The 25,217-nt window shown below is 26.4% G+C and overlaps 2 protein-coding genes across 2 annotated transcripts in view; one reads left to right on the top strand and one right to left on the bottom strand.

Annotated features, from left to right (window-relative positions):
* The window catches only part of LOC107439343 (ESF1 homolog), a 27,963-nt gene extending 4,944 nt beyond the window's left edge, over positions 1 to 23,019 (top strand). Inside the window, exons 2-12 of the mRNA XM_043050502.2 lie at positions 1,334 to 2,033; positions 3,469 to 3,543; positions 4,791 to 4,963; positions 6,261 to 6,566; positions 7,829 to 8,039; positions 10,229 to 10,375; positions 11,027 to 11,166; positions 12,590 to 12,644; positions 15,393 to 15,436; positions 21,875 to 21,985; positions 22,737 to 23,019. Of these exons, the coding sequence (XP_042906436.1) occupies positions 1,340 to 2,033; positions 3,469 to 3,543; positions 4,791 to 4,963; positions 6,261 to 6,566; positions 7,829 to 8,039; positions 10,229 to 10,375; positions 11,027 to 11,166; positions 12,590 to 12,644; positions 15,393 to 15,436; positions 21,875 to 21,985; positions 22,737 to 22,925 (2,145 nt within the window). The 5' untranslated portion in view covers positions 1,334 to 1,339 and the 3' untranslated portion in view covers positions 22,926 to 23,019. The remainder of the gene's footprint in view (positions 1 to 1,333; positions 2,034 to 3,468; positions 3,544 to 4,790; positions 4,964 to 6,260; positions 6,567 to 7,828; positions 8,040 to 10,228; positions 10,376 to 11,026; positions 11,167 to 12,589; positions 12,645 to 15,392; positions 15,437 to 21,874; positions 21,986 to 22,736) is intronic.
* A 1,249-nt stretch (positions 23,020 to 24,268) lies between these two features.
* LOC107451822 (probable ATP-dependent RNA helicase DDX47) overlaps positions 24,269 to 25,217 on the bottom strand; it is a 17,840-nt gene continuing 16,891 nt past the window's right edge. The window contains exon 12 of the mRNA XM_071183687.1: positions 24,269 to 24,453. Within this exon, the coding sequence (XP_071039788.1) occupies positions 24,331 to 24,453 (123 nt within the window). The 3' untranslated portion in view covers positions 24,269 to 24,330. The remainder of the gene's footprint in view (positions 24,454 to 25,217) is intronic.

Below are 25,217 nucleotides of genomic sequence, written 5' to 3'. Positions count from 1 at the left end.
TTTTTTTTTTTTTTTTTTTTAATTTTTGAAATCTTACTTAACTTTTTGAAATCTCACCCTGTTTTTGAGAAAGGGCGAGAAATTCTCACCCATTTTTTTTTCTGAGATGAAAACACTGATTGACAAATCAACTCAGGGTATTAGGTTTATGGTAGAATAAGAAACAAACTATCCATTGAAATATTTATATTTCCCATTACTTCTACATTCTATTGTGTTTCAAAATTTTTATACGTATGTATAATTAGAAATTTCTAATAATGTGCTGAGGTATTCTCACAAAAATTTGAGATACTAGTTTTCAATACATTTGAAACTGTTGTTTTTAGAAGAAAATAATTTATTTAAACTTATGTTTTAAATACTATTTTGCCAAATCTGTGAGTCTTGTTTCATAATGATACTTTTAAAATATATAGATAAATTAACACACACCATTTCAACACAACTATCAGTTATGTATTTCAATCTAAATTGATAACACCTTTTGTCTTCAAATATCAGAATACTTTGACAAATTTATTTGCTTTTTCACTACTTAGACAAAACCAGTTCAAAAGTATACATTTAGTTGTTTAATTGTAATTCTGAAACAGAATAGGTAAATCCTGAAAATTCATTGCTGATGTTATTTTTTTTTATTTATTTATTTTTTTGTTGTTAATTTAATAAAGAACAATAAGAATTATAAAGAACATTGATGAAAATTGGATCAATAATTGTTATCAATGTCTTAATTATTAATGAAATTATCAGTATTTAATAATGCAGCATGATTTACTCTAAGATTACAAAGAATAAAAAGAAATTGTTGAAAAAAGCTGATAATACCCTGAAAAAATCCAATAGGTTAGGTTTTTTACAACTCCGCCTAAAAGAAGTTTAAAAAGCAGAAGGAAATGCCATGTCCATTTGAATAAATGTGCATTTTGTTGTTTGTCGATTTTCGTAAACAAGCATTTATAGACACGTTTATTTACATGAACATCCATATTAGGGTTTGTCTATTTTCATAAGCATGAATTTTGAACTTTATCCATTTTCATTAAGACATATTTAGAGCCGTGTTCAGATTTAAAGACTCACTTAATATTCATGCAGACTTAAATACTCACTGTTTCTAAATATACAGACTATAATTTTTTTTTTTTTTATAAATTTAGTATGAAAATTAAAAGATTACCTTCACTTTTCTCCACGGATATTGATTTATCAACACAGAATCATTGAACAATCACAGAAGCATGTTGACATATTTAAAAAATTCTAGTCTTTAAAAAAATCCTTAGCTATTTTAATTTCAAATTATTTATTTTAATGTTTCTTTTTTCAGTTCAATATGGATGACGTATTTAAAGATGAAAGATTTTCTCATATTCTTACTGATCCATCCTTTCGACGTATTCCAAAAAAGGTACGAAAAATTCAGATTGACAACCGCTTTAAAACATTGTTAAAAAATAAACGATTCACAGAAAAATGCAGCATTGATGAACATGGCTGTGCTCTAAAATTAGATGCAACAGAAAATTTAAGAAGCCTTTATAATATGGATGAAGAGTCATCTGATAGTGAAGACATGCCTGATAATGAAAAAATTGATAAAGCAAAGAAGCATAAGAAAAAAGAAAAAAATAAGATGAAAGTAGGAAAACTTGTTGAAAAAAATGAAAGTTTAGATAATAATTTTAGGAATATTGATAATGAAACCAATGATCAAAATAAAATATCTAAGAAGAAAAAAGTTAAAAATCAAAAAACAAACAAAAATTTAATGAGTGAAAGTAATAAATTTTCTTTGGTTGAATGTAAATCTGAAAACGAACTATCCACAAGTAATGCTATTAAAGAATTCCATGAAGATAGTACTGTTAGTAAAAGTAAATGCCCTAATGTTATCAGTAACAAAAGGCCACAAGAAAGTGTACAGGCTAAATCTCGTGAATTAGACTTTCAATTCGAACAAGAAACTAGTTCAGAAGAGGAATGTTCTGAAGAAGAAGAAATCGATAAGGATAGTGTTAAACAATATGGTTAGTAATTTTAATAAATGTTTATTCTTTTTCATATTATTTTGTTTCTGTGGGGAAAAAATCTATTACCACAGTACTTATATTAGTATATTGATACTTATTACCACATTTAGTTCAGCATCAATAATAATTTGATGATTTTTTTACGACCTGTGGAAATAGAATATTTCTCTTTTCTTCTAAATGTTTAACATTGTAATGTTTCTGTCTTATTTATCTTATGAATTTTATATTTTATAATTTGTTGCTATTATTATTTATATTTATTATTTCTATAAATGAGGATATTAAGAGCAGCATTTTCATTTTTTACTTCATTTAAAAAATGTTTATAATGCACATCTTACGGCAGTGTTCCCCAACCTTTTTGTCAATGTTTGATAATTTTACCGCAGCCCGCTGGGGGGCGACTTGATTGTTTATATTTTAGATTATTTTGATTTATTAATTTTAATTTAAATGTATTTAAACATGCCTTCAAAATAAAATACAATATAAAGTAATTTAGCATTTTAACTTACTAGAATGTTAAATCAATGAAAACCCTGAACTTGTTTCTTCGCGATGAGACGGTTCAATCTGGGGGTAATCGGGAACAATGATATGTTACAAAAAATTCTAAAAAATTATATCACTACCTTCGGGAGCCCCCTTTTTTAAATAAATAAAATTTTAATGGAACACAGATATTTCTAATTTGGGGTATAAACCTAGAAATTTAAATTCAGTTTCAATAAAATGGGTGGCCCGGTACCATTTGATCCACAGACCAGGGTTGAGGAACACCTTAGGGCAGGGATGGCAAGCCAAAGGCACACGAGCCATTTATGGCACGCGACGCACTACTCTGGGCACGCTACCAATCACAAAATTCACTATGAAGCATATTAACAATTAAATTAAAATTCATAAAAACATACAAAAAAAATAAGCAATTAACAAAAAAATTGACAATTAATGCCAAAAAAACAATTAATAACGATAAAAAAAACAAGCTAATAATGAATAACCAGTAAAAAAAAATTAACAGTTCTGCTTAAACTAACATCTCACAACCTAATATATAAGTTATTTATCATCTAATCTGCAACAACAGTCACTCTGTTGTTACTTTAAGTTGAATTACGCATATAAATGAGACATTGCAAAATGTTTTTTTGTTTTTTTTCATAGTAAATGAAGAGTTTTGAGTTGATAGTATTTAGCGTTATTATTTTCCCAATGATCACGAAGTTAAAAATATTTGACGGCACATCTATGACCTCATTAAACAATTTTTTGAAAAAATGGCACGTTGGTGCATAATGTTTCCCCACCCCTGCCTTTGGGCATTGCTTAGAACAAATTTAATGTTATTATAATAAGAATTTATGACACAAATATTTCTATTATGCAAAATAGAGCAATTATGTTTTAATATTTTTATTTTTTGAAGACTCTGATAATGCTGACTCTTCTGAAGAAGATTCTGATGAAGATTCCGAAAGTGATGATTCTGAGAGTAAAGAAAGTATGGCTATTTTATTTTATTTTATTTATTTTGGCAATGATTATTTATTTAGTTGGCATACTGAAGTTTATACTTATTTTCAAAATCTCTTTACAAAATATTTGATTGCATTGCAGTCTATGTAAATATTTGTTGTTGCAGATTGCTTTATCATATGTGTAATATCTAAAGTGACCAGAGATTCTGCTGTTTTGTCTCAATATCTTGCTTTTCATAAGTCCCAATCTTTGGTTAAAATTCGGCCAAATAAGAACGATTTCACAAAACTTTTCAACATTTGGGAGCATTGTCTCTTCATCTTCAACTTATATACACACGTAAATATTATGTTATCATGATTTGTAAATAAGAATTAGGTGACTCTATAATTTCAAATATGATTAAGGAAACTTTTACATGTGTGTATGAGCAGGTGCAATAAGAATGCTAACAAATACAGTGTCAAAAATGCAATAATGTCATGAATGTAATATGTATTTATCATTTACCAAACTATTTTTAATAACTCAATCTAACTAAATTGTAGTGAGTAGAGATTCCAAAAACTTCTTCATTCTCACGGTACTGTACAAGTGTTATGAGACTAAAAATATCCTGCAATTAAAAATTCTATGAAGTCCATTGATTTTTTTTCCCTTTTCTGCTGTTTCGTATTATATTGTATTTACTAAACTAAATGTCAGAAATCTGAATAGTCTCATTAGAAGATAGTAGTTCCTTTGTTTGAATTAATAGACCATAAGATTTCATTGTTTGATCTCTTTCGTCACAATCTCTTGAAAGTATGAACAAAATCCATTGTTAATATTACAGTTCCGCAATTTGTCTTTTAATTACTTTGGTGTCAAGGACTTGCGAAAATTAGTTTCATCGTGTAATATATGAGAAATTGATACTTTCAATACTGTTGACCTTTTTATGCAGTTGCTGTTTCTCTTGAATGATGACAAATATGTGAAAAGTTGACAAACATATTGAGAGTATGAGCAAACCTAATATTTAAATAATTTTTCTTTTTATGTTAAAAGTATATTTTTTGGCTTACTTTTTCCCTGAACAATGGGAAATGTTTTGCTGAGTATAGTTTGAAAATTACTGGTTTGTTAAGATCATTTAAAAACAAGTACAAAGATTTCATGAAGTTTGTGTACAAAAAGAAAGTTGGTGTCTGAGTTTAAAGTTACACCGAATGTGAAATCTGTATTTCTTTTGTTTGATGCTACCTCTAAATTGAAAATCAATTATAGGTGATGTATTTGATCATCAGTGGGAAGAACAACATGAAAGAGCTCCAGATACAGATGAAATAACTAGAAGGCTTGCTGTGTGTCATATGGATTGGGACAGAATTAGAGCAGTTGATTTATATGCAGTGTTTAATTCATTCAAACCACCTGATACATCAATTGTTTCTGTTAAAGTAAGTTTACTTTTTATCACTCATTCCTGCCTTTTGAAAAATCAAACATTTTCAAATGAAAAATTATTAAAAATATTGCTTTAAAAATCTAAAAAATATATATTTAAATAATATACTATCTAGCTGAAAGACTGAGACTTCCAATATCTGGAAAACACTATTAAAGAGGTATTTTTTATGAGGAAAAAAATTTACTAAATCAATTTTAAACTTGTACATTTGAGGCAAGAAGCAAATGAGTCATTCTCCTCTAATCTGAGTAGAACAGAAAGTGCAGAAAGAAAGAGACTTTCATTTACACCATCCTATGTGTGTGTAACAAGAAAAAATTTCAGTATTTCTTACTTAAACATGAAGCTCTGGAAATGGCCTAATTTTTCCTAATTTATGTGAAGTACTCACTTATGTATTAAATATTTTTTGTGTGTCAAATTAATGCCATATCTTTTTTAAAAAAGTAAGGTTTTAAGAACTATGTGAAAATCTGTAGAACAATTACTATTTAAAAGGTGATTGACAAAACCACATGGGTTTATTACAAAATATTTGTGAATTCAGTGCCCTTAAAGTCAGTTACTGAAATTCATGGCTCATATTTAACAAATTAATGTTTTAAGACTAATTAATATTTTAACACTGTACAAAAAATATCAGAATTTTCAGGACCATATAAAATTATAAGGGCTTTAAAAATGATATATATATCTGCTGCAATAACTGCAAAATAACAAAGAGAATATATGACTTGATGACGGAATTGAGAGCACCTAATAATGAATGCGGAATTCAAAACTGGCATGTTGTAATATTTTCTAATTCTTCTGGGTTTCTAAACACTGTGTAGAAATGAGATATGCAGGAATTTTTCAAGGGCTTGTCTAAACTGGCTAGCTTTATGCTTTTTTTTTTTTTTTTTGCACAAACTATTTCAATCTTTTAAATATACAATTGATAATAGATTTTTATAAATGTATGATTAACAATACTATTAATAAATTGATCATACAATAACAAAAAATTATTAGTATCCAAAAGTAAAAGAATAAGTTAAAAGTTATTTTTCATTTTTGGAGTAAAACAAACAATTTTTAAAAATATATATAGGTGCAATATGTTTTTTTTTTTTTACCTTATCTGAACTTTCCTTATGTGTACAGGTAAAGTTAAGAGTTTATCTCTTAAAAATAAATCTTTAAATTTTTATGGATGTTACTTTTTATGTACAAAAGAATTTTACATAGTTTCTTTTTCCCGCAATTCTATGTCTGTATAACATTTAAGTCAATATATATTCTAGATTTATCCATCTGAATATGGATTACAAAGAATAGAAGAAGAGAAATTGAATGGTCCTCGTGAATTGGTTGAAAAAACTCTAGCCGATGATGAGGAAGAAGTTGAGGATAAAAAAGGAAGCAAGTATCACCGTGAAAAATTGAGGCAATATCAAATGAATAGATTGAAGTACTATTATGCCATAGTTGAGTGTGATACCCCTGAAACAGCTAATATTTTGTATGAACAGTTGAATGGTATGGAGTATGAAAGCAGCTCTGTGCGTTTTGACTTGCGATTTGTACCTGATGACCTAACATTAGATCAAGTGAGTATTTTTCTAGTTCATAGAATTTAATGTGTAATTTAATTTTGACAGAAAGTGGTCAAATCATATTAAAAAAATATCAAATCTTTTTTTTTTCGCACACTGAAGAAAGAATGCATTTTTTCTCCAGTTGGGAAGGTCAGAAAAACTTTCTGTGTACCTCTAGTTCTCTAGTATAATTTTTATATTAACTCTACATTTAAGCAATGTGTACCAATTTTAAAGAACATAGAATTCTAAGCATTTTTAATGTTTTTTATTAGTGAAAAACTTGATTAGTGAAAAACTGTGTACATAAGTTGTTGATGCAAATTCTATTTTTGAAACTCATGCAAAAACCTATTTTTTTCAGACAGAAAAAATTATAGTTTTATCCACTCATGACAAAAACTTGACGTAGTATGTATAACAGGGTGACCCTTGATATATATTTGTAATGTATCTGCAATTACCGGGAGTTATTTTTGATTTTTTATCAAGGGTCCTGTTTTTGTGATTTTGAGAGAAAAAGCAGTGGTTTAACCAGAAGGATCTATATTTGTGAAGAAAATCTGTTGGTTGAAGTTTGGTAAGAGTAAGAAGAATTATTTGGTCGAAGGAATCCTTCAACAAATTTATTGATGAAGTTTGTTATCATTGAAGGAAATAAATATTCAAATTGGATTATCTGAAGTAATGAATATTAACCACTGCTATACAGGCCATAAATCAATTTAAAAAAGAGTCCAGTTTAAATGATTGGTAATTCGAAAGATATTTTCATGTTTGCTATTGAGAAACTCCTTAGCAATGATACTTAACAAAAAATGAATTTTTTTAAACAATATATATTTTTTGCTGCAAGGAACTAGGCCCCACAGAACACCTCCAAACATTATGAAATTGAAAATGCAAGAGACAGGTATATATTAGAATACATGTACTTACTATTAATAGCTTCAATTTCTTGTCAAGGGTTCTTTTCTTAACCTTATGCATTACAAAGCATTGGTAGAGAAGAAAATTAGAAAATAATGAATGAAAGACATCACCTACCCTGTTTTCCAAAAGAAAACTTTTGTGGAGGATCCTTTTTTTCTTCAAGTTAAAATGTTCTGTCAATAGTCTATTTTTACATTAAAATTTCTTATGACAGATTTTTTTTTACAATGAAATAATTTGTGAAGATTCGATTTTGATCATAAAATAACTCTTCTAAGGTGTATTAGTGTACTCAAATTTCTCTTAAAATGTGCCCTGTATAATAGGCTATGTTATTTTAGGAGCCGACTAGCATCGCAGAGAACCCTGATTTAACTGAATATAAGCCAAAATTATTTGTTACCACTGCACTCCAACAAGTTAAAGTTGGGCTAACATGGGATGAAACAGATCCTCAACGTAGAGAAATCCTTCAAAAAGCATTCACGGAGCCTGACAATATTGAAAAAGACATTAAAGAATATTTAGCTTCATCTTCTGAGGACAGCCAAGGTATTGTACTATTAAAGTTTTGTGCTTTATGACATATTTATGCTAACTTCTTCAGCTTTAATAGGCTGACTGACTTCTTCAACTATACTTTACTATTTCATTTTTTTTTAAATATATTTGTTTTACCGGGATTTTGACCACAATATGAAATGGATTCAACTATATGTAATACTTGTTAATTATACCTTGTAGTTTTTAAGTGATGACAGAATTGTACTTACCTAATTGCTATTTCACTACCACTTTAAATATTGCAGTGTGCAAGAAATTCTAGGTTAGAGACCATGTCAATAGCTATAGAATTTCCATAGTTTCAGAGAATATTTTTCCTAGTGGTAGCTAAGATGTTGTACTAGTGTTTTATTAAATTAGATTTAAAAGGATTTTGGTCACTGTTTTCCATCCATTTCATGTTGTACTCACTGGTTTATACCAATCACTTAAACAGTTATATAAAAGATCAGATATACAAATGCTCATATTTAGAAACTGTGACAAATATTGAAAAAAATTCTATTTGCTTCAACATTTTTGCATTTTTTCACTACCATTAAAAAAATATTTCAACAAAACCTCAAATGCTGGAGAATATGCTAGATTATATTTCTGTACCTTAATATCTTCATTGTAAATGAGTTCCGGAAACGATGTTTAAAATTTTGTTGTAATATTTATGTATTCCTAAATACATTGTCTGACCTGACCATAATATAGACAAGGCATAATTCATCAACAGAAGACGAAAATTTGAAATTAAAAATGTTATTCAAATGAAGCTTTAAAAAAAAATTGAGAAACATAATATTACAGGCATAGCTTATCCCTAATGGTATACATTCATTATTAATAGTGTAGTATTTACCAAGTTTAAATAGTACTTGGCTGCTCCACTTTCTATTTCTTTAACTAGATTGGAAAGAAAAACAATAATTGAGTACAGATATGTTAGTTGCATTTAAAAAAAAAAATTACTTTCACTGTCAAGAATATAAATAAATGCTATAATTTCTAAAACATTTACTACCATGCCTTCTATTTAATGTGATCTCATCAATATCTGAATGTTTTATTTTCATTTTCCTAAATCTACGCATTTAAAATGAGATAGTTTTCCTTTCTTTTTTTTCTGCAGTATTCTGAGAATACTATACAATAAGAGTAACTAGGGAAAAGTTAAGTAGATTAGTATTATTTAATTTTCAATTAGAAAACTTAATTAAGGTTAGTGAAACTATTACAATTAATATTTAATGTTAATAAGATAACATCTAGAAAAACATAAAATTTTTCTAGTTATTAATTTTGTAATACTAGGAAAAGTAAAAGAAGAAAAAACGCTCTAGTTTTGTTTAAGCGCTTTTCGTTTTCTCATTCACAGGAAGTATACTCACATACACCTAACTTCTCCATATTTTAACCAATCCTAATTCTCTTTTATCAAAATTATGAAGAATAATTAGTTATTTAAATGATGGTTGAAAGACTGGTATTGTTACCTGAAAAGGGTGATTTCCTAGAAATCAGATATAAAACATTGCCTCTAAGTATTTTTGACCCTGCCACTGAAGGCATTATTGCAATTTAAGTAAATTTCAATGTATGACTAGGTAGTTATGATTTTAATATCTAGCAGTCATAAATTTCATTACCATTGAATTTTTAATGCTATGATTTCATTCTTAGACATTTAGTGATAAGTGGCTGAGTCTACTAATCAATGAGCTTACATGCCGATAGACTCTGCTTAAGATTTTTTTTTTTAAATACTTATTTATCTTTGTTCATATAATTTATTTGGATGATAGAAGAATGGAATTTCAGTGAACTGTTGGATGTAGATTAAAATATATTACTTTTACATGAAAGAACAAAAGAAAAAATCTGACCAAGCATTGCTTTATTTTTCTTAATTAATCTAAGCAATCAAAATTTCTATTGTCGCCTCTTGATTACAATTAATAAATATATTACTTTGACAATGTGAATTTAATATTTTTAACAAGTGAGTTTGACAATAATTTTGAGCTACAGTATCTATACTAAAGTATATAAATAGTGGAGAGCCTAATTAGCTTTTTTTTTTTTTTTTAAATTAGTAATTTTGAGGATTTATAAGTTTTATATTATTTATAATTTTTCTGTTATTTATGTAGTAACTCCCTTATTAATTTTTTCCTTACCATTAACAGAAGAAATTAGTGATACCGAAGAGGATAATCGAAAACTATCAACCAAGGAAAGATTACAAAAATACAAATCATTGCTTGAATCTATAAGTGAACAAGAAAAAGAAAAGAGTGGAGAAAAATATGAAATGGAAATTACTTGGGAACCTGGTAATCCTCTTTTTGCATCTCTTTTCTTTTGTTAACATATAGTTTTCTTGTTTATTATTTTTTCCCTGACAAAAACAAGACTGTAATGCATCTTTACATATGGAATAATTTTGGGCATTAAAAGCAGTTTAACTTCTTTTAATCCAATCAAAAATGCTGGCTTGGAAGGAAATTCCACTTTCTAGTATTATTAGTACTTCATTCGCTAGTATTGACTATTATCTGTATGTGAATGTTTTTCTAAGCTAGTATTAAAAATTATATATTGTGCCTAAAAAAATACTTTTTAATTAATGATTCTCTTAATTTTACTTACTAAGATGCAATTTTTATTAAAAACAATTACTTTAAAAACATATAGACTTCTGAAGTCTTCCCTGAGAAAATTATTTAACCCATATTTTTTTTAAATTGTAGCTACCGCTCTTATTCTAGAGTTAAAAATCTGAATCCATCGAAAGCATTTCATTATTTAGAGATAATAAGCTTTTGTCAGATATCATATACTTCTACCATTGAAATTGCCTCTTAGTTCAAGAAAATTATTGCAATAAATTTTAAGTTATTCACTCATTCCATTTTATTTTATTTTGTGCACTGCACCTGATTAAAGAAAATTACAAAACTTTATTGACATTGTGTTTAAATTAGGTATGAAAGAAAAAACTGAAAGTTTGGTGAAAGAAAAGCTTGAAGAAGAAAAATCTTACACTCCATTTGAAGAGTTACAAAAGAAAAAGAAAGAAAAGCAAAAATTAAAGAAAAAAGTTAAGAAAGCAAGAACTCATGAGGTATATAATTTTTTTTTTTTTTTTTTTACCTTTGCATTTTTTGTAACTTTATTTTTCAATTTGTAATTCTTTATTTTACTGTTACTTTGTTAAATATGTTTCAGTTTTTATTAGACAGTTATCTGTTTAATTATAGTTTTATTGATATTATAATATAGAATATATTATTACTTTTACATATTACATTAAATTGTCTTTTAAAAATTTAAGCCATAATATAAATTGAGCAACAAATTATAATGCTCAAAATAGCTTTGAGGACTTTATTTGCCTATTGGATCGTAAGTTTTATTACATTAGCTGTATATAGAAAATTAATTAAATAAAAAACAGCTCATAATTAATTTTATTGTTTAGTAGTTCATACATAGTTCTAAGTACATAGTAGCTCATAGTTCTAACAAAAAAAAATTAAGTAGAAAATGTTTGAGCAGTGTCACGCCGTTAGATTAAGATGATCCACTTTGTGATGAGGACACACTAGGTTTAATTATGAAATCCATAGCATTAAGTTAAGAAATAAAACTTGCACATTAGCTGATTTATTAAGCAGTATGCTGTAGTATGTATTGGTATTCTAGATCAAAATAAAACAAACCAGTACCTATTCATTTTTCTTTTCATAATTTCAGCTTTTTTTATTACAAACTAATTATTGGCGTCCAAACAAATTCTCTAATTTGCATTTCAAATGAACTAAAAATGAATGTTGGGATTAATAATGCCTAAGAAATAATTTTTAGTTCAATTATTATTTTCAATCAAAAGTTTACAATGAAAGTTATTGGGAAAAATAAAAACCATCATGCCAATTTCTAAAATCCACAAAATTTACATTTTATCAAAAAATAAACAAATATATGCTTTAAAAATTTTGTTTTTTATATCGTAAAACAGTTTTATTCCCTATTGATTTGAAATGATAAATAAATATTGACAACTGTTTTTTGCTTTCGCTTATCTTGATGTATACAAGTTAAGTAATTTTGTGAAGACCTAAAAATAAAGTATTTAAGTGATGTTATCGATCGCGCAATTGAGTATTTTGCAACCATTTATAATCAACCATTAGTACCAAAAATTAAAAAAAAAACTATATATATCAAGCTGATACTTAACTATTCAGTTTTTTGTCTCTCCTGTGAATTAATTTAGTTGGAAATGACCACTTTTGGAACTCATTGATTTTCATCAATTTTTTTATTTATTGTCAATTTTTGATTTATTAATTTATTATCAATTTTTGATTGATTAATTTATTATCAGTTGATTTATTATACATTTTTTTGTTTCAAATTTAAACTGGTTTATTTTTAAAATTTTGGTTGCCTTTCTCGGTGGAGAAGAAAAGGCATTTAGCTTCTAACTTTGAAATTATATGAGAAACAAAATATTTTCTAACGTAAAATTTAAATTTTTTTAGGATGAGGAGTCAGAGGATGAACTATCCGACATGAGCAATTCTGATGCCTCTACTGGTAAGCCATAATTAATAATTGTAAAATTTAGTGTTTATCATTCATAAAACTTGCAATGATATTTAATGGCTGATTTAATAATATTTGATCATGAAATTGTTGATAATATTTCACATTGATTCTACTTTGTGCAGCTTTGTATTAATCAGTTCAGATTCTATTCAGCTGTTGTAGCACTAACGTTATATTTTCTTATTATTTAAAACTATTTTGTGTTATTGTGCATGATTGTAATAATTTTACTTGTGAAATTGATAAAGAAGGAAGATTCAGTCATCTAGTATGGATTAATGAAATACGAATTCACACACAAAACAAATATTGCACCCTGATACAGTAGAAAACCAATTATCCGGAATGCTCGGGACCATCACTGTCCCGCATGTGTGAATTTCCCGGTTTTCTGGATTGGCCAAGCAGTAACGTTAATTGATGTTTTATCGAACTCAAATTACAATGAAAAAGAGTAACACATTTTAAAATAAGAAGAAAAAAAACTAAAAGCTCTCTTAATTTTAATTAGAAGTTATAGAAAAATAACATACAAAAGAATAAAGACATTTACAAGTTTAGACAAGAAATATAAATATTGAAACCCCGTACAAGACAGGATATTATAAGATCAACTGAATTAAAAGAGAAATTTAATCTTAATATTTATGAATAAAAAGAACTAATTTATTGAGTACGAAATTTATTGTGAACTGTGGAAAGGGGAAAAAAAAAACAAATCAGAATTCATCCAGTTGAAAAATATTGTTTCGTTAATTAATGGATAAATATAACAGGCAATTCAAAAGCGTTTTGTTCATAATAAATAATTGTAGTAATAATAATGTATCATCCGAAATTATAAAATAATTTATCATAATAAATCAAGAATAACAAAACTGAGAAACTAAAGTGGATATTAAAAAAATTTCTAACATGCCAATACTCTAGGGGCATAAGTTTCATATTCCTTAACTTGAACATACAATTGGCAACACTCAGAAACGATTAAGAATAATAGAAGAATCTTGAAGATGCGCTTAATGATGGCTGGTTTGGAAAAAAATTGGATTATTTTAATCCCCTATACCCCAATTATGATACTACGAAAATCGAAGACTGAAATCCAACAATTTTATTGAGTGTCGAATTCTCTGATAATGGTAATTTTCGATTTGAGGGTAAAATTGCATTTCACCCTGACAATTCTCCAGGGACTTAAGAATCCGTCATTTTACTTTTAGGCACTTTAATTGTTCCATTTCTGATTTTTCACTCCAGATTCTAAATTTAGCAGGATCCGAGTTTAGAAAAAAAATTCATACTTATTTATTATTTTATTTCTTTTTTATTTTTAAAATGTCATGTTCTTATAAGGAGTGACAGTACTTAGTCATGTTTTGAATTAAAGGTTACCATTTTTTATTTTTATTGAATCCTCTTTTTTAAATAATGTGTTTAAAAAAACTTCTTAAATTTGGACTCTAACAAATGTTTTAGAAGTATCTTTGTAATCATTCAATTTTACTGATAATAATAAAATTTTATTCATATTTATTTAGACGAATTATTAATTTTAGTAGTAGTAATCCGGACAAAGCTTGATGGGTTTTGTATCCCCCTCCCTACTAACACAATCAATTATGTTTATAATTTACAAAATTCTTCTGATTATTTTTTAAATTATTAAATTCAGCTTAACTGTATTCCTATTTTATAATTGAGTAAAAAAAATAGCCATATTTTAATCATTTACGTATTTCCATTTCACTTTTTTTTACTTAAAGTGAAGGGATATATTTGTAATTAGTATACCTGTAAAGTGAAGGGACATATTTTTCTTTTTATTTCCCTTTCTTTTGTTCATGGATATGCACATGCAATGCATTACCCTCACCTCCTCCTAAATCAAAGAGAAAATGAAATCAGCGTGCCACTCCTTTATGTTTGATTGAAAGCAGCTTATCAGAAAGACAACGCTTCTTTCCTACACACAGGAGAAAATAAAACATTTGTTCCTTTCCTGCTCCTTCTTCATCTAAATATCTTCAAGGTCACGGAAGAAATGTTGAAGTTTTCTCTGGACAAACAGGGAGATAAATACTCCCTTCCCCACATTCTCCTCTACTCAACTTCAAGGATGTGTCAAATTTCCACTTTTCTCCTTAATCATTCTAGTTCAAAATGGCGGGAAAACCGAGCAAAATTTTTCCCGGTTGAATGATAATGAAGTATTGAAGATGAATGATTACAAAATTTTTCTTTCAATAATTTTAAAAGTATAATTAAATTATTTTTCTTATCTATTGAAAATATCTGTATAGTATATTTCTTGCTTTTTTATTTAAAAATATTGATGTTATGGAAATTTTAAAATGTATAATTTTGATTTTTTGTGTTTTTTATACTTAATTTAATACCTTTTATTTCATGTAGGCAATTATGGAGTATGCTTCTTACCAGTCAGTTCTCAAAACAACATATTTTTTTAATACATAGTTTTTTTGTGTTTAAAGAAATGCTTCAAAAACAATATTTTGAGTCACTCTAAACTAACAATCAGTTGATGCCCTCAATTTTTTATTTATTAATACATATTTTTATGAAGAAAAAAAATTAGATGCTTTCAAAATAATAATTTTTACTGAGCCTTAACTCTGTTTCACAAATTTGTCAAGTTTAAATTTAAAGTAAGAAAAATAAAAAAATTCCCGAAAGATATATTTATAGTGTATGCATATTTTTACTTTATTTCAGAAATGAAAATCAGCAACACCAAGAAGAAAAGCTCTAAAACAAACGTAAGCTCTGTTTTGTTTAATTTTTTAATTGAATACAGGCATAAAACTATTTCTCAGATCTGCAGTTTTCTGCTCTTTTCAATAAGTTTTTATTCTTTTTAAAAACAATCACTCTGTCAAAAAATTTCTATTATGCCATTTTTTCAAATCTATAAAACCAATCAGAATTAAATTTTAATTCGTAGATTGATTAATGTTAAGAGGAATTTTTTATTTATTCATTTGTTCTGTTAAGTTATATGTTCCATCAATCAAACTGACTTCCTGTGGTTGATTTTGTCATATTTATTGTGACTAACCAGTACTTGATAGTCTATTAGTAATAAATCTATCTTCATGTTAAAAATTTAAAACTTGCTGTTAATCATTATGTATTATTAAATTTGATAAGATTCACCCCAATTACATAATTTTCAATAGAAATAAATATTAATGTTAGATGTGCTGACATTTTGAAAATTACAAAAGATGTTTTTACAGATGAGCATTTTTTCTTTCATATTGTTTAATTTTTAATCATTTCTTAATCATTCTTATTTCTTAATCAATCAATCATTTTAATCATTATTCATTTGTTCGAAATTACATAAATATTTTTCCCCATTTCTTTTAAATTGGAACCTTAAAATATATTTGCAATTTTAAGCATTGTACTGAGATGTGATATTAAAAATAATAAAATATGCATAATAATCTAAAGGTGTATGACTTAGATTTGCTGTAATTTTTTTCTCAAAAGGCTCTTAACAGGACTTGTATAAGTCAATGAAAATGTGAAACTGGCAAAAGATATCTAATTTAATTATTTAAAAAAAATCACAAATGTTTTTTTGGCCACATTTTTTCAAAACTTTTATATAAAAACCCCAAAACAAACTTGAAAAGTTGCTTATTTTACTTGGAAATTGCACAACTTAGGAAATTCAATGTGGAATTGAAACTTGGTATTTTGGTAGTGTACTATCACCCCTTAAAATAATTAAGTGCACTAGCCAGCCAATTCTGAGGATAACTCACTAATGATTAAATGGATAATAATTATTTTCGAATGGATAATAATTACATATTACCTAACTTCAACAACTAATTCTTCTTACCTTCATTAACTTCACAAATTTCTCCACAATTACCGGTTTTAAAACCTTTTAATAACATCTGACCAATTTAAGGTTTGTAAACCCAGGATTTTCATGAAGGGAAGAAAAAAAACTAAATTTTGCCTGGGAATAATTAAGTGTTTTTCGTGATAATTTCCCCAAGAGATGAGTGTTTGTTTTTTTTTTTTGTTTTTTATGTATATATATATGAATATATTCTGCATACATACTTATATATACTAATAATAAAAGTATGATGCTGTACAAACTGTAAAAATATTGATCTATTATCAACAATGGGATTAATAAAAGAAATGATGTAAGAGTAACTATTTCAGCCATATTTTTGTCTTTTAAATGTATAATGAATTGCATAATGATGAAGTTACTGAAATGATGCTGTGTGAAATGTAAAGCATAATATGATAAGTTTTAGATTATAAATCAAAACGTAATTTGCTTTAAAGTTAATGAATCAAATTTTTAGTACCATTACATACATTCATGAAATGAAATGCATATATCTTTTGCAATATGTGATATTTTCATTTTTCAATGTATGAGTTCTTTATATGTCTTAGAATGTGCAAAAAGTTAACAACTTTTATCTTTATTCTTTTCGCTTTTGAAATGAAGGAGGGGATTGGATTATAAGCATTTGTTGTCTATTCCTAGGTATATGAACTTTCAGAAATATTTATTAAATTTAGTTAATAATTATTTAGAAATGAACATATTGTAAACAACCAATATCTACAATATGTATTCAAATTCCATTGATAAATAATTTATTTATTTGTTCATGATATTATTTTAATTTTTCTTTTGTAATAGGCAAAGTTTTTACCTAATAAAATATCAGCAAAGATTAAATAAAACAAATTTTCGGTTCACATTAAAATGTAAAATATAAGCCTGATATCTCAAGAGTATTACAGTTTCATTAAATCAAAATATCAGAAAGTCACTATTTTTTTCTTTTTATTGAAATATTTTAATGTACCGTAATGTGGAGCTACTTTGTGCAGGATTTTGCAGTTTTTGAACTTTGACATGTAAAAAAACCATGTTAATTCAAACTTTAGTAAAATCTATCGGTATTATATTTATAACTGGACTCGGGCGAGTGAATTTGATCAATATTGGCATTATTTGTATGTAATATTTACAAATAATAAGTCAAAACATACCTGGCACAAAGTAGCCCCCAAGTGGGGCTACTTTGTGCAGCGATAGGAATTCAGTTTAATAATCATGTTTTTAGTAAAATATTGATNAGTTCCTTACTAATAATTCAGTTAATTAACAAAATGCATTCAAATTGCTGAGGTTCGAAACAAAGAAAAAAATACGCATGACTAAATTATTAACAATTTAGTTTAAGTACAAAATATATCCCAATCAAAGCACAACAATGCAGCAAAGAAAAATAAACTAATTGTAATTTAATAATAATTCAGTTATTAGCAAAATATATCTAAATTTCAAAAATACCAAAGAAATAAAAAAAAACTTAAGTTCCAAATAATTATTCAGTTAAAATTGAAAATTTATCTAAATCACTGAAATACAAAAATGAAGGAAAGGTGAAAAAAGGATAAAAAAGTAATTATATTCTAATAAGTTATAAACGAAGTGCATCCAAATCGTCGAAATGTGGGGAAAAAAGACGACTGAAAAACTAAATCGGATAATAAAAATAATACAATAGATAAAGGAAAAGTTTTAAACTATTGATTAAGTTAAAACGAAAAAATAAAAATTCCAAATCGCAAAAAAGGCGTGGGAAGGAAACGTAGTTCTTAACAATTGAGCCAACCAAAATAAAATATCCAAATAACTAAAATATAAAAATAAAGAAAAAAAATTTTAATTTAATAATAATTTAGTTAAAAAGCAAAATACATCCAAATCGCAAAATACCGATGAAATAAAAAAAACAACAACGTAGTTTTAAACAATTTAGTGAAAATTGAAAATATATCCAAATTGCTAAAATACGAAAAACGAAGGAAGGAAATGGAAAATTTATGATCTAGTATTTTAGTTATAAAGCAAAATAAATCTAAATCGTTGAAATACGGAAATAGAAACTTTTTTAAACTACTTTATTATTTCTTTGCCATGTCGAATGTAGTTCTTAATTACAAAAAAGCATGGTTTTCTCTGCGATATTTATCAGAAACTAGTTATTTTATCATGGAGTATGTTAAGTTTTTGGAAATTCTTTTGAACTTTATTGATTTTATATTTATAAATTAAGAACTTTAAACGATAGAAGAAAAATTTTTTTATTACTGCACAGATCCTAATTAATTTTTTTGAAAAGTGAATAAAAATATTTTTTTAATGCTTGTAAAGTACCTAAAAGGTGCTGATTTTTTGTTGAAAAATCTGGCTACACACGCTGGGTGTTAAATATTTGCATTTTTAATTTTATCTACATAATTAACATGCAATTTTATATTAAAATATTTACATTTAAAATTGAACGAATTTAACTGTTAATGATTAAAAGAATAAACTTACCGCTTCCAAATGGATTCTTCTTTTTGCATTTACGCGCAAAGTTTGCAGAACATGTAAACCATGCTATTTCTCTCTTCTTTTTCCAACCAGTCATACATTTTCTCCCATTTCTCTTGATACTTATCTGTCTTTGATTTCTTTTAGGGCTGAATAATATCCGTATTTGTTTCGTTTTGATCGTTTCTACCCTCATTTTCATTTGTCCGTTTCGGAGTAGAAGATGTTGCCTTAATAAGGTATTTGTCCATCTTATATTAATGCGCAAAAAATTTGAACGTCTTACATGAAGAAACCTTACCTACGGTAAACACGCGGTCCAGAGAAATCTGTTCTGAAAGGGGTTCCGTGGTTCCGAGGGATGGTGTTCTGTTGTTCTTAAAGGTTCAGAACAATACTTTTAAATAGGGAAGCTAGATAACGTCGCAGATGTTGAAAATAAAGAAAGATACAGGAAGAAAGAAGAAACGGATTTTATTCTAAATGACGTAATGCGAAACTTTTTTCAAAATGCGAGGAATTCGCGAATTTTGAAATTGATTTATAGAATGCGCGAATTTCTCGCGGTAGTCATTTTTTAATGCGAGAAAAGAAAAAAATATGCGAGATTCTCGCGCTGTAGTGAAAAGAGTGTATGTGTTTGTTTCTTTTTTTGTTTTTTTTTTTAATATATTCTGCATACATGCTTATATATACTAATAATAAAAGTATGATATTGTATAAACTGTAGAAATATTGCTCTATTATCAACAAAGGGATGACAATGATGTGAGAGTAACTATATCAGCCATATTTTTGTCTTTTAAATGTATAATGAATTGCATAATGATGAAGTTACTGAAATGATGCTTTGTGAAATGTAAAGCATACTATGTTATATGTTTAGTTTTAGTTTATAAATAAAAACATTATTTGTTTTAAAGTTAATGAATCAAATTTCTAGTAGCATTATATACATTCATGAAATGAAATGCACATATCTTTTGTAGTATGTGATATGTTCATTTTTCAATGTATGAGTTCTTTATATGTCTTAGAATGCTATGAACTTTTATCTTTNTTTTTTTTTTTTTTGCTTTCGCAATGAAGGGGGGGGAATTCTAAGCATTTGTTTTCTTTGTCATTAAGCATCTGTTGTCCATCCCTACTATATGAACTTTTAGAAATACTTTTTAAATTTAATTAATAATTATTTACGAATGAACATATCGTGAACAACCAATTTCTACAATATAAAAATAATTTCATTATTTTTTCATGATATTATTTTTATTTTGTAATTGGCAAAATTTTTACCTAGTAAAATATTAGCAAATATTAAATTTAAAAAAATTTCAGTTTATGTTAAAATTTAAAATATAAGCTTAACATCCCAAGTGTGTCATGACAGTTTCATTGAATCAAAATATCAGAAAGTCACAATTTTTTTCTTTTTATTGAAATATTTTAACGTTACAAAGTTTTTCTGCTTTTCGGTCTATTAGTAATTTCACAATTTGAACTGAATTTATCAAAAATTTGTCCAGTTGTCATAAGAGAAGCAATGAATGATTGAGTTATTTTGGCTTTCAACTGATATTTTAAATTATGGGTTTCTGCCAAATTATGGGTTCAATATTCTTAATTTTTTTTTTTATTTAAACATGATTTTTTTTTCAAAAAGTTTTAATAGATGAAAACAAGTACATAATCTATAATAGAAATCTAAAATAAAATAGGGATATTTTGATCTAATTTTTAAGACACTCATTACAGACCATTTTTTTTTTAAATGAAAAATTTATTTCTGCATTCCTTGTCTAAAAATATCATATTCATTTTTAAATATTAAATGTATATATTATATATAATTTAAGATTGTATTTTAATAAATCTTGAGGGGTTTACCAAGTATGCAAATTCTCAGGGCCTAATATTTCTCCAAAACACATTTGTTTTTTATAATAACTTTTTTAAAATATTTTTAGGAAGTTAAGTCTGTCTTTTGTTAAAACTTTCTCTTTAACGAAGAAAATAAATTATTTGATTTTGAAATATTCTTAAATAAATTAGCCTATTTCCTAAAATAATAAAAATCAAAGTAAATGTAAATAGTAGTGATATTTTATTATTATAATTTGTAAAAGGCACATTTTTAATTAAAAAAAAATTAAATTTTGTAGCCATTTTTTTATTTAATTAAACCAAAAATTTCCTTAGGGGTGCTTGAATTTTTCCCGTACCAAGTTAGTGCGATCAGACATACTTGTTTTTCATATAATTTTGTATAAAAAGTTACCAAGTTTTTATAATAAAATTATTAACTGGAAGTTGATTATTTCAAAGAACAATTTGGTTTGATAATCACAAAAAGAAGTTTAGTAATGATGAAATGCGAGGGGGGAAATGGGTATTTTCAAGTGGGCCCAATCTGAAAAAACGTACCCAAGTTTTTCTGGACTGGCCTAATCTTGGCGAATCCTGACCAATATTCTCACTTGCTTAATTTTTTTCTTTCTAAACAAATTTTTTAGAGAGATTTATAAGAAATGCGAACAAAATTTTTTTAAGTTCTCCTTTTACATATACATCCAAATGTATGGTTTTACTCTGACTTGCTATTTAGTATGAAGATAAGTTGCCAGTTTTTATCATAGGAAAGTACCTTCCTATAAGTATGAAAAAGCTACTACTAATGTTTAGACTAGTTTAAAATATCCAACATAGACTCATAAGTTTAATAATTTTCACTATAAAAAGTTCAAGTTAAGTCAATATTAGTAATTTTTTAAATTAAGAGACATAAATATTTATTAAGTTTTAAACTTTTTTTTAGGACGAATTGTATCTAATATCAGATTCTAAGAAAGTAGATGTTGAAAATGACCAATCAACCAAGGGAAAGAAAAAGAAGAAAACCAAACAAGAAGCTAAGGATAATTTTAAGGTAAATTATTTAGCCATATTCTTTTTGAGAAATGACGAATAACATGTTTTTCAAAAAGAAAAAAAAAATTACTGTTGAGTAAGGTTCTTACACCATCCTTTACAAAAGTAGAAAATCCTCATTAATACCTTGAGCATATCATCAATATATGCTTCATTGGTTGCTCTACTTTGTCCAGCATGGGATAAATAAGTTCCTCAACTAATAAATTCAATAAAACAGTGTGGCTGCCACACTACAATGTTAAACACATAGAGATTTAAAAATCCATCTGTGCAAACTATTTATATTTACATTAATGCTCTGCACCTGTATTAAACATGTTAATGACATAATTAAAAGAATCACAGATTCCGGTATTAGTTTTCCTGTACAACTCATACAAACTCGCTCTTACCCATAACACTAATTCATGTTAAATCTATTAAATGTATTTATTATACTATATGTTTGACATAATTTGTCTTATATTCCTCTAGATGCTGTTTCAGCAATAATTCAATGTAAAAACCATGCAATTTACTGTGTATTAACTCTTTTAATTGAACTTCTTGAATCATGATAGTAATTATTTTTATTGCAATAACGAGTTTTAAAAACAGTTAAGCTAAATTAATATCTAATCTATTAATGAGTTAAACTTATTTAGTCGGTTGACAAGTTATAAAACATTCATAATAATTAAATATGCATTTTTCATTTACTTATCACCTGTACCTATATTTATTGTAATGATTACTTATGATTTTAGGTCAATGTAAATGATCCTAGATTTTCTGCAATATACACTTCACCATTATTCAACATAGATCCTTCTGATCCTCATTTCAAGAAAACTCCTGGAAATTTGGCTATAATTGCAGAAAAGCAAAGAAGATTAAAAAATAAAAAGGGTTCAGCAGAAGAAATAAAGAGTAATAAGAAGTTAAAATACAGTTGATCTTTGTACAGATACTTTCTAAATTATAGTGAAATATATAAATAATTTTTTATATTGCTAACATTATTTTCATAAATATATTTGTGAAACTAAAGTCTATATTTGTCTTATTTCTATGTTTAACCAGTGCTCCTCAATTTAGTCATTAATGATTGTTTTTAATATTCAATATGATTTCATAGTTTAGATAGAAATCATACAAGTGGCATAGTATATTTATTAATATTCAAATAAAATTTTGTGAGAATTTCAATAGAATTATCTTATTACGCTGTACTGTTGACATAAAAATAATTCTCAAATCTTGGGCACTAATGGATAATTAAAATTTTTTAGAAACATTTTTATTCATTCAAAATCCCTCAAAGGTTGCAGAAAACATTTTATTGCTTTTCTAAGAGTGCTAATTGGGTTATTTTTAAGAAAAAAACACTTTTGTTTTTTTATCTGAATCGGGGGCAAGTGATTTTACACGACCTGACGTCACTAGTGTCCATCTGTCGTTTGTTTACAATTGTTGTGCTGTAAAAGGGATTATGCTTTTGCTTTCGTATAAATTTTTGTAATTAAAACAAACTATTTTATATTGTAAATAACTATATGAGAACAAAGATTTTTATAATAAATTGTGCCTTGTTGTAGCTTAAAGAAATTGTGGGTTTGATATAACTATTTTTATAATGTTAAATTTCAATGGTACCCACTGGAACATTTGGTTATAGAGATTACAAAGATTAACAGAACCAACAGCCAGCATAGTCATTAAAGATGTGACAAGCACAAGTAAGTTTTTCAGTACAATCCATAATGTTGACAAAAATTACCTGGATCAAAGATTAGAAGACTGTTATTCCTAGGTAAAAATTTAGAGGTTTCCTTGTAGCAATGTTTCTCTGTATTTTTTTAAAAAACTAATTGAAACAAGTATAAGGCAAATGTTATAAGAAGTAACTTTAAAAAGGAAAACCTCCTAGTTTCAATAAATAAAATGGTGACTTTTTAAACTGCAATGAAACATAAATAATGTTTATCAAGTTGAATACTGACCTAAAACAAAAGATAACATTTCCAAACTAAAAAAAGGAAGAAAATTATTTCTTAGGAAATTATTAGCCTTTAAGCCTGTATGAAAGTCCTTATAAAATAGTCTTATATTCATGGTAGGCATTTTGAAAGAAAAAATTATTTTATAGTTTTATTAAATTACACCAGTCATAGTTAATAATTTCCAAAATAAAATTACAAAGAAAGCAAAAAGTTATATTACTTTTAAATGTGACTACTTTAAAAACACTAACAAATTCGTTTGCAAAATAATATTAAGAAAAAAAAAGACTCAAAGGTTGAGATAAAAACAAATTTAATATACAAATAACATACAAGGCAACAATTTAATTAGCTTTTATTAACGTTTTATTTGTTTCTTTTTTATTCTATTCTTAACTCCTTTTGATTCTTCGGTATCGTCATCATCATTTTTATTATACCGTTTCCTCTTTTTGTCTTTTCCTTCAAGTTCTTTCATTTCCTACATAGAAAAATATCCAATTAGTGAGAGTGAAATAAATACATGAGAATAAAATTTAATTTTAATTGCAACTTATTAAAGCTATATTTATTGTAAAGAAAGGAAATTGTTTTCCTAAATTGAAACTATTACTTAATACCTTATTAGAGCTAAGTCTATCAAGTTTTTTAAATTAGTAAAATTATTCAGGAAATATTACTTTCAAAATTCTAAAAATATATATATATATAAATTTCAAATCCGCATTATTTGATTACTAAACTATTACTAATGAAATATAAAAAAAGCACTGATGATAGTGTATTAATCCTTAATATTGGTATTGGTATAACTATAGTCTATCTTATTTATAATTTAAAGTGATAACATGGGTGACTGCGATTTAAAAGACATCTCTCTCCACCAAATTAAACTGTCAAAGACATGGACATAGGGAGGGAAAATTACGAAAATGCTTTTAACCTCTTTACTTAATTTTTAAAAATTATCTGTGAGATATTTAGGCTAATCAACAGTATCTAAGGCAGTCACCTCATTTGAATTTAAGATATGAAGTGTGTGATATTTCAGATACTCTTAATTTTTTTCTTAAAAAATTATATAAATTCTGTAATTAATTGTTTTGGGGCAATGTGCACTATAAGAATTTTTTTAGCATTATCCAAATTGGTTTTCATCAATTTAAACTGTAATAAATTTAAATTTTAAAAACTGGTGAGTATGTAGTTCTAAATTATTAATTTAAAAATTATAATTTTGATACA

The sequence above is a fragment of the Parasteatoda tepidariorum genome, chromosome 7 (genome assembly GCF_043381705.1).
Source record: "Parasteatoda tepidariorum isolate YZ-2023 chromosome 7, CAS_Ptep_4.0, whole genome shotgun sequence".
Lineage (NCBI taxonomy): Eukaryota > Metazoa > Arthropoda > Arachnida > Araneae > Theridiidae > Parasteatoda > Parasteatoda tepidariorum.
This window is presented reverse-complemented; position numbering and strand designations above follow the sequence as displayed.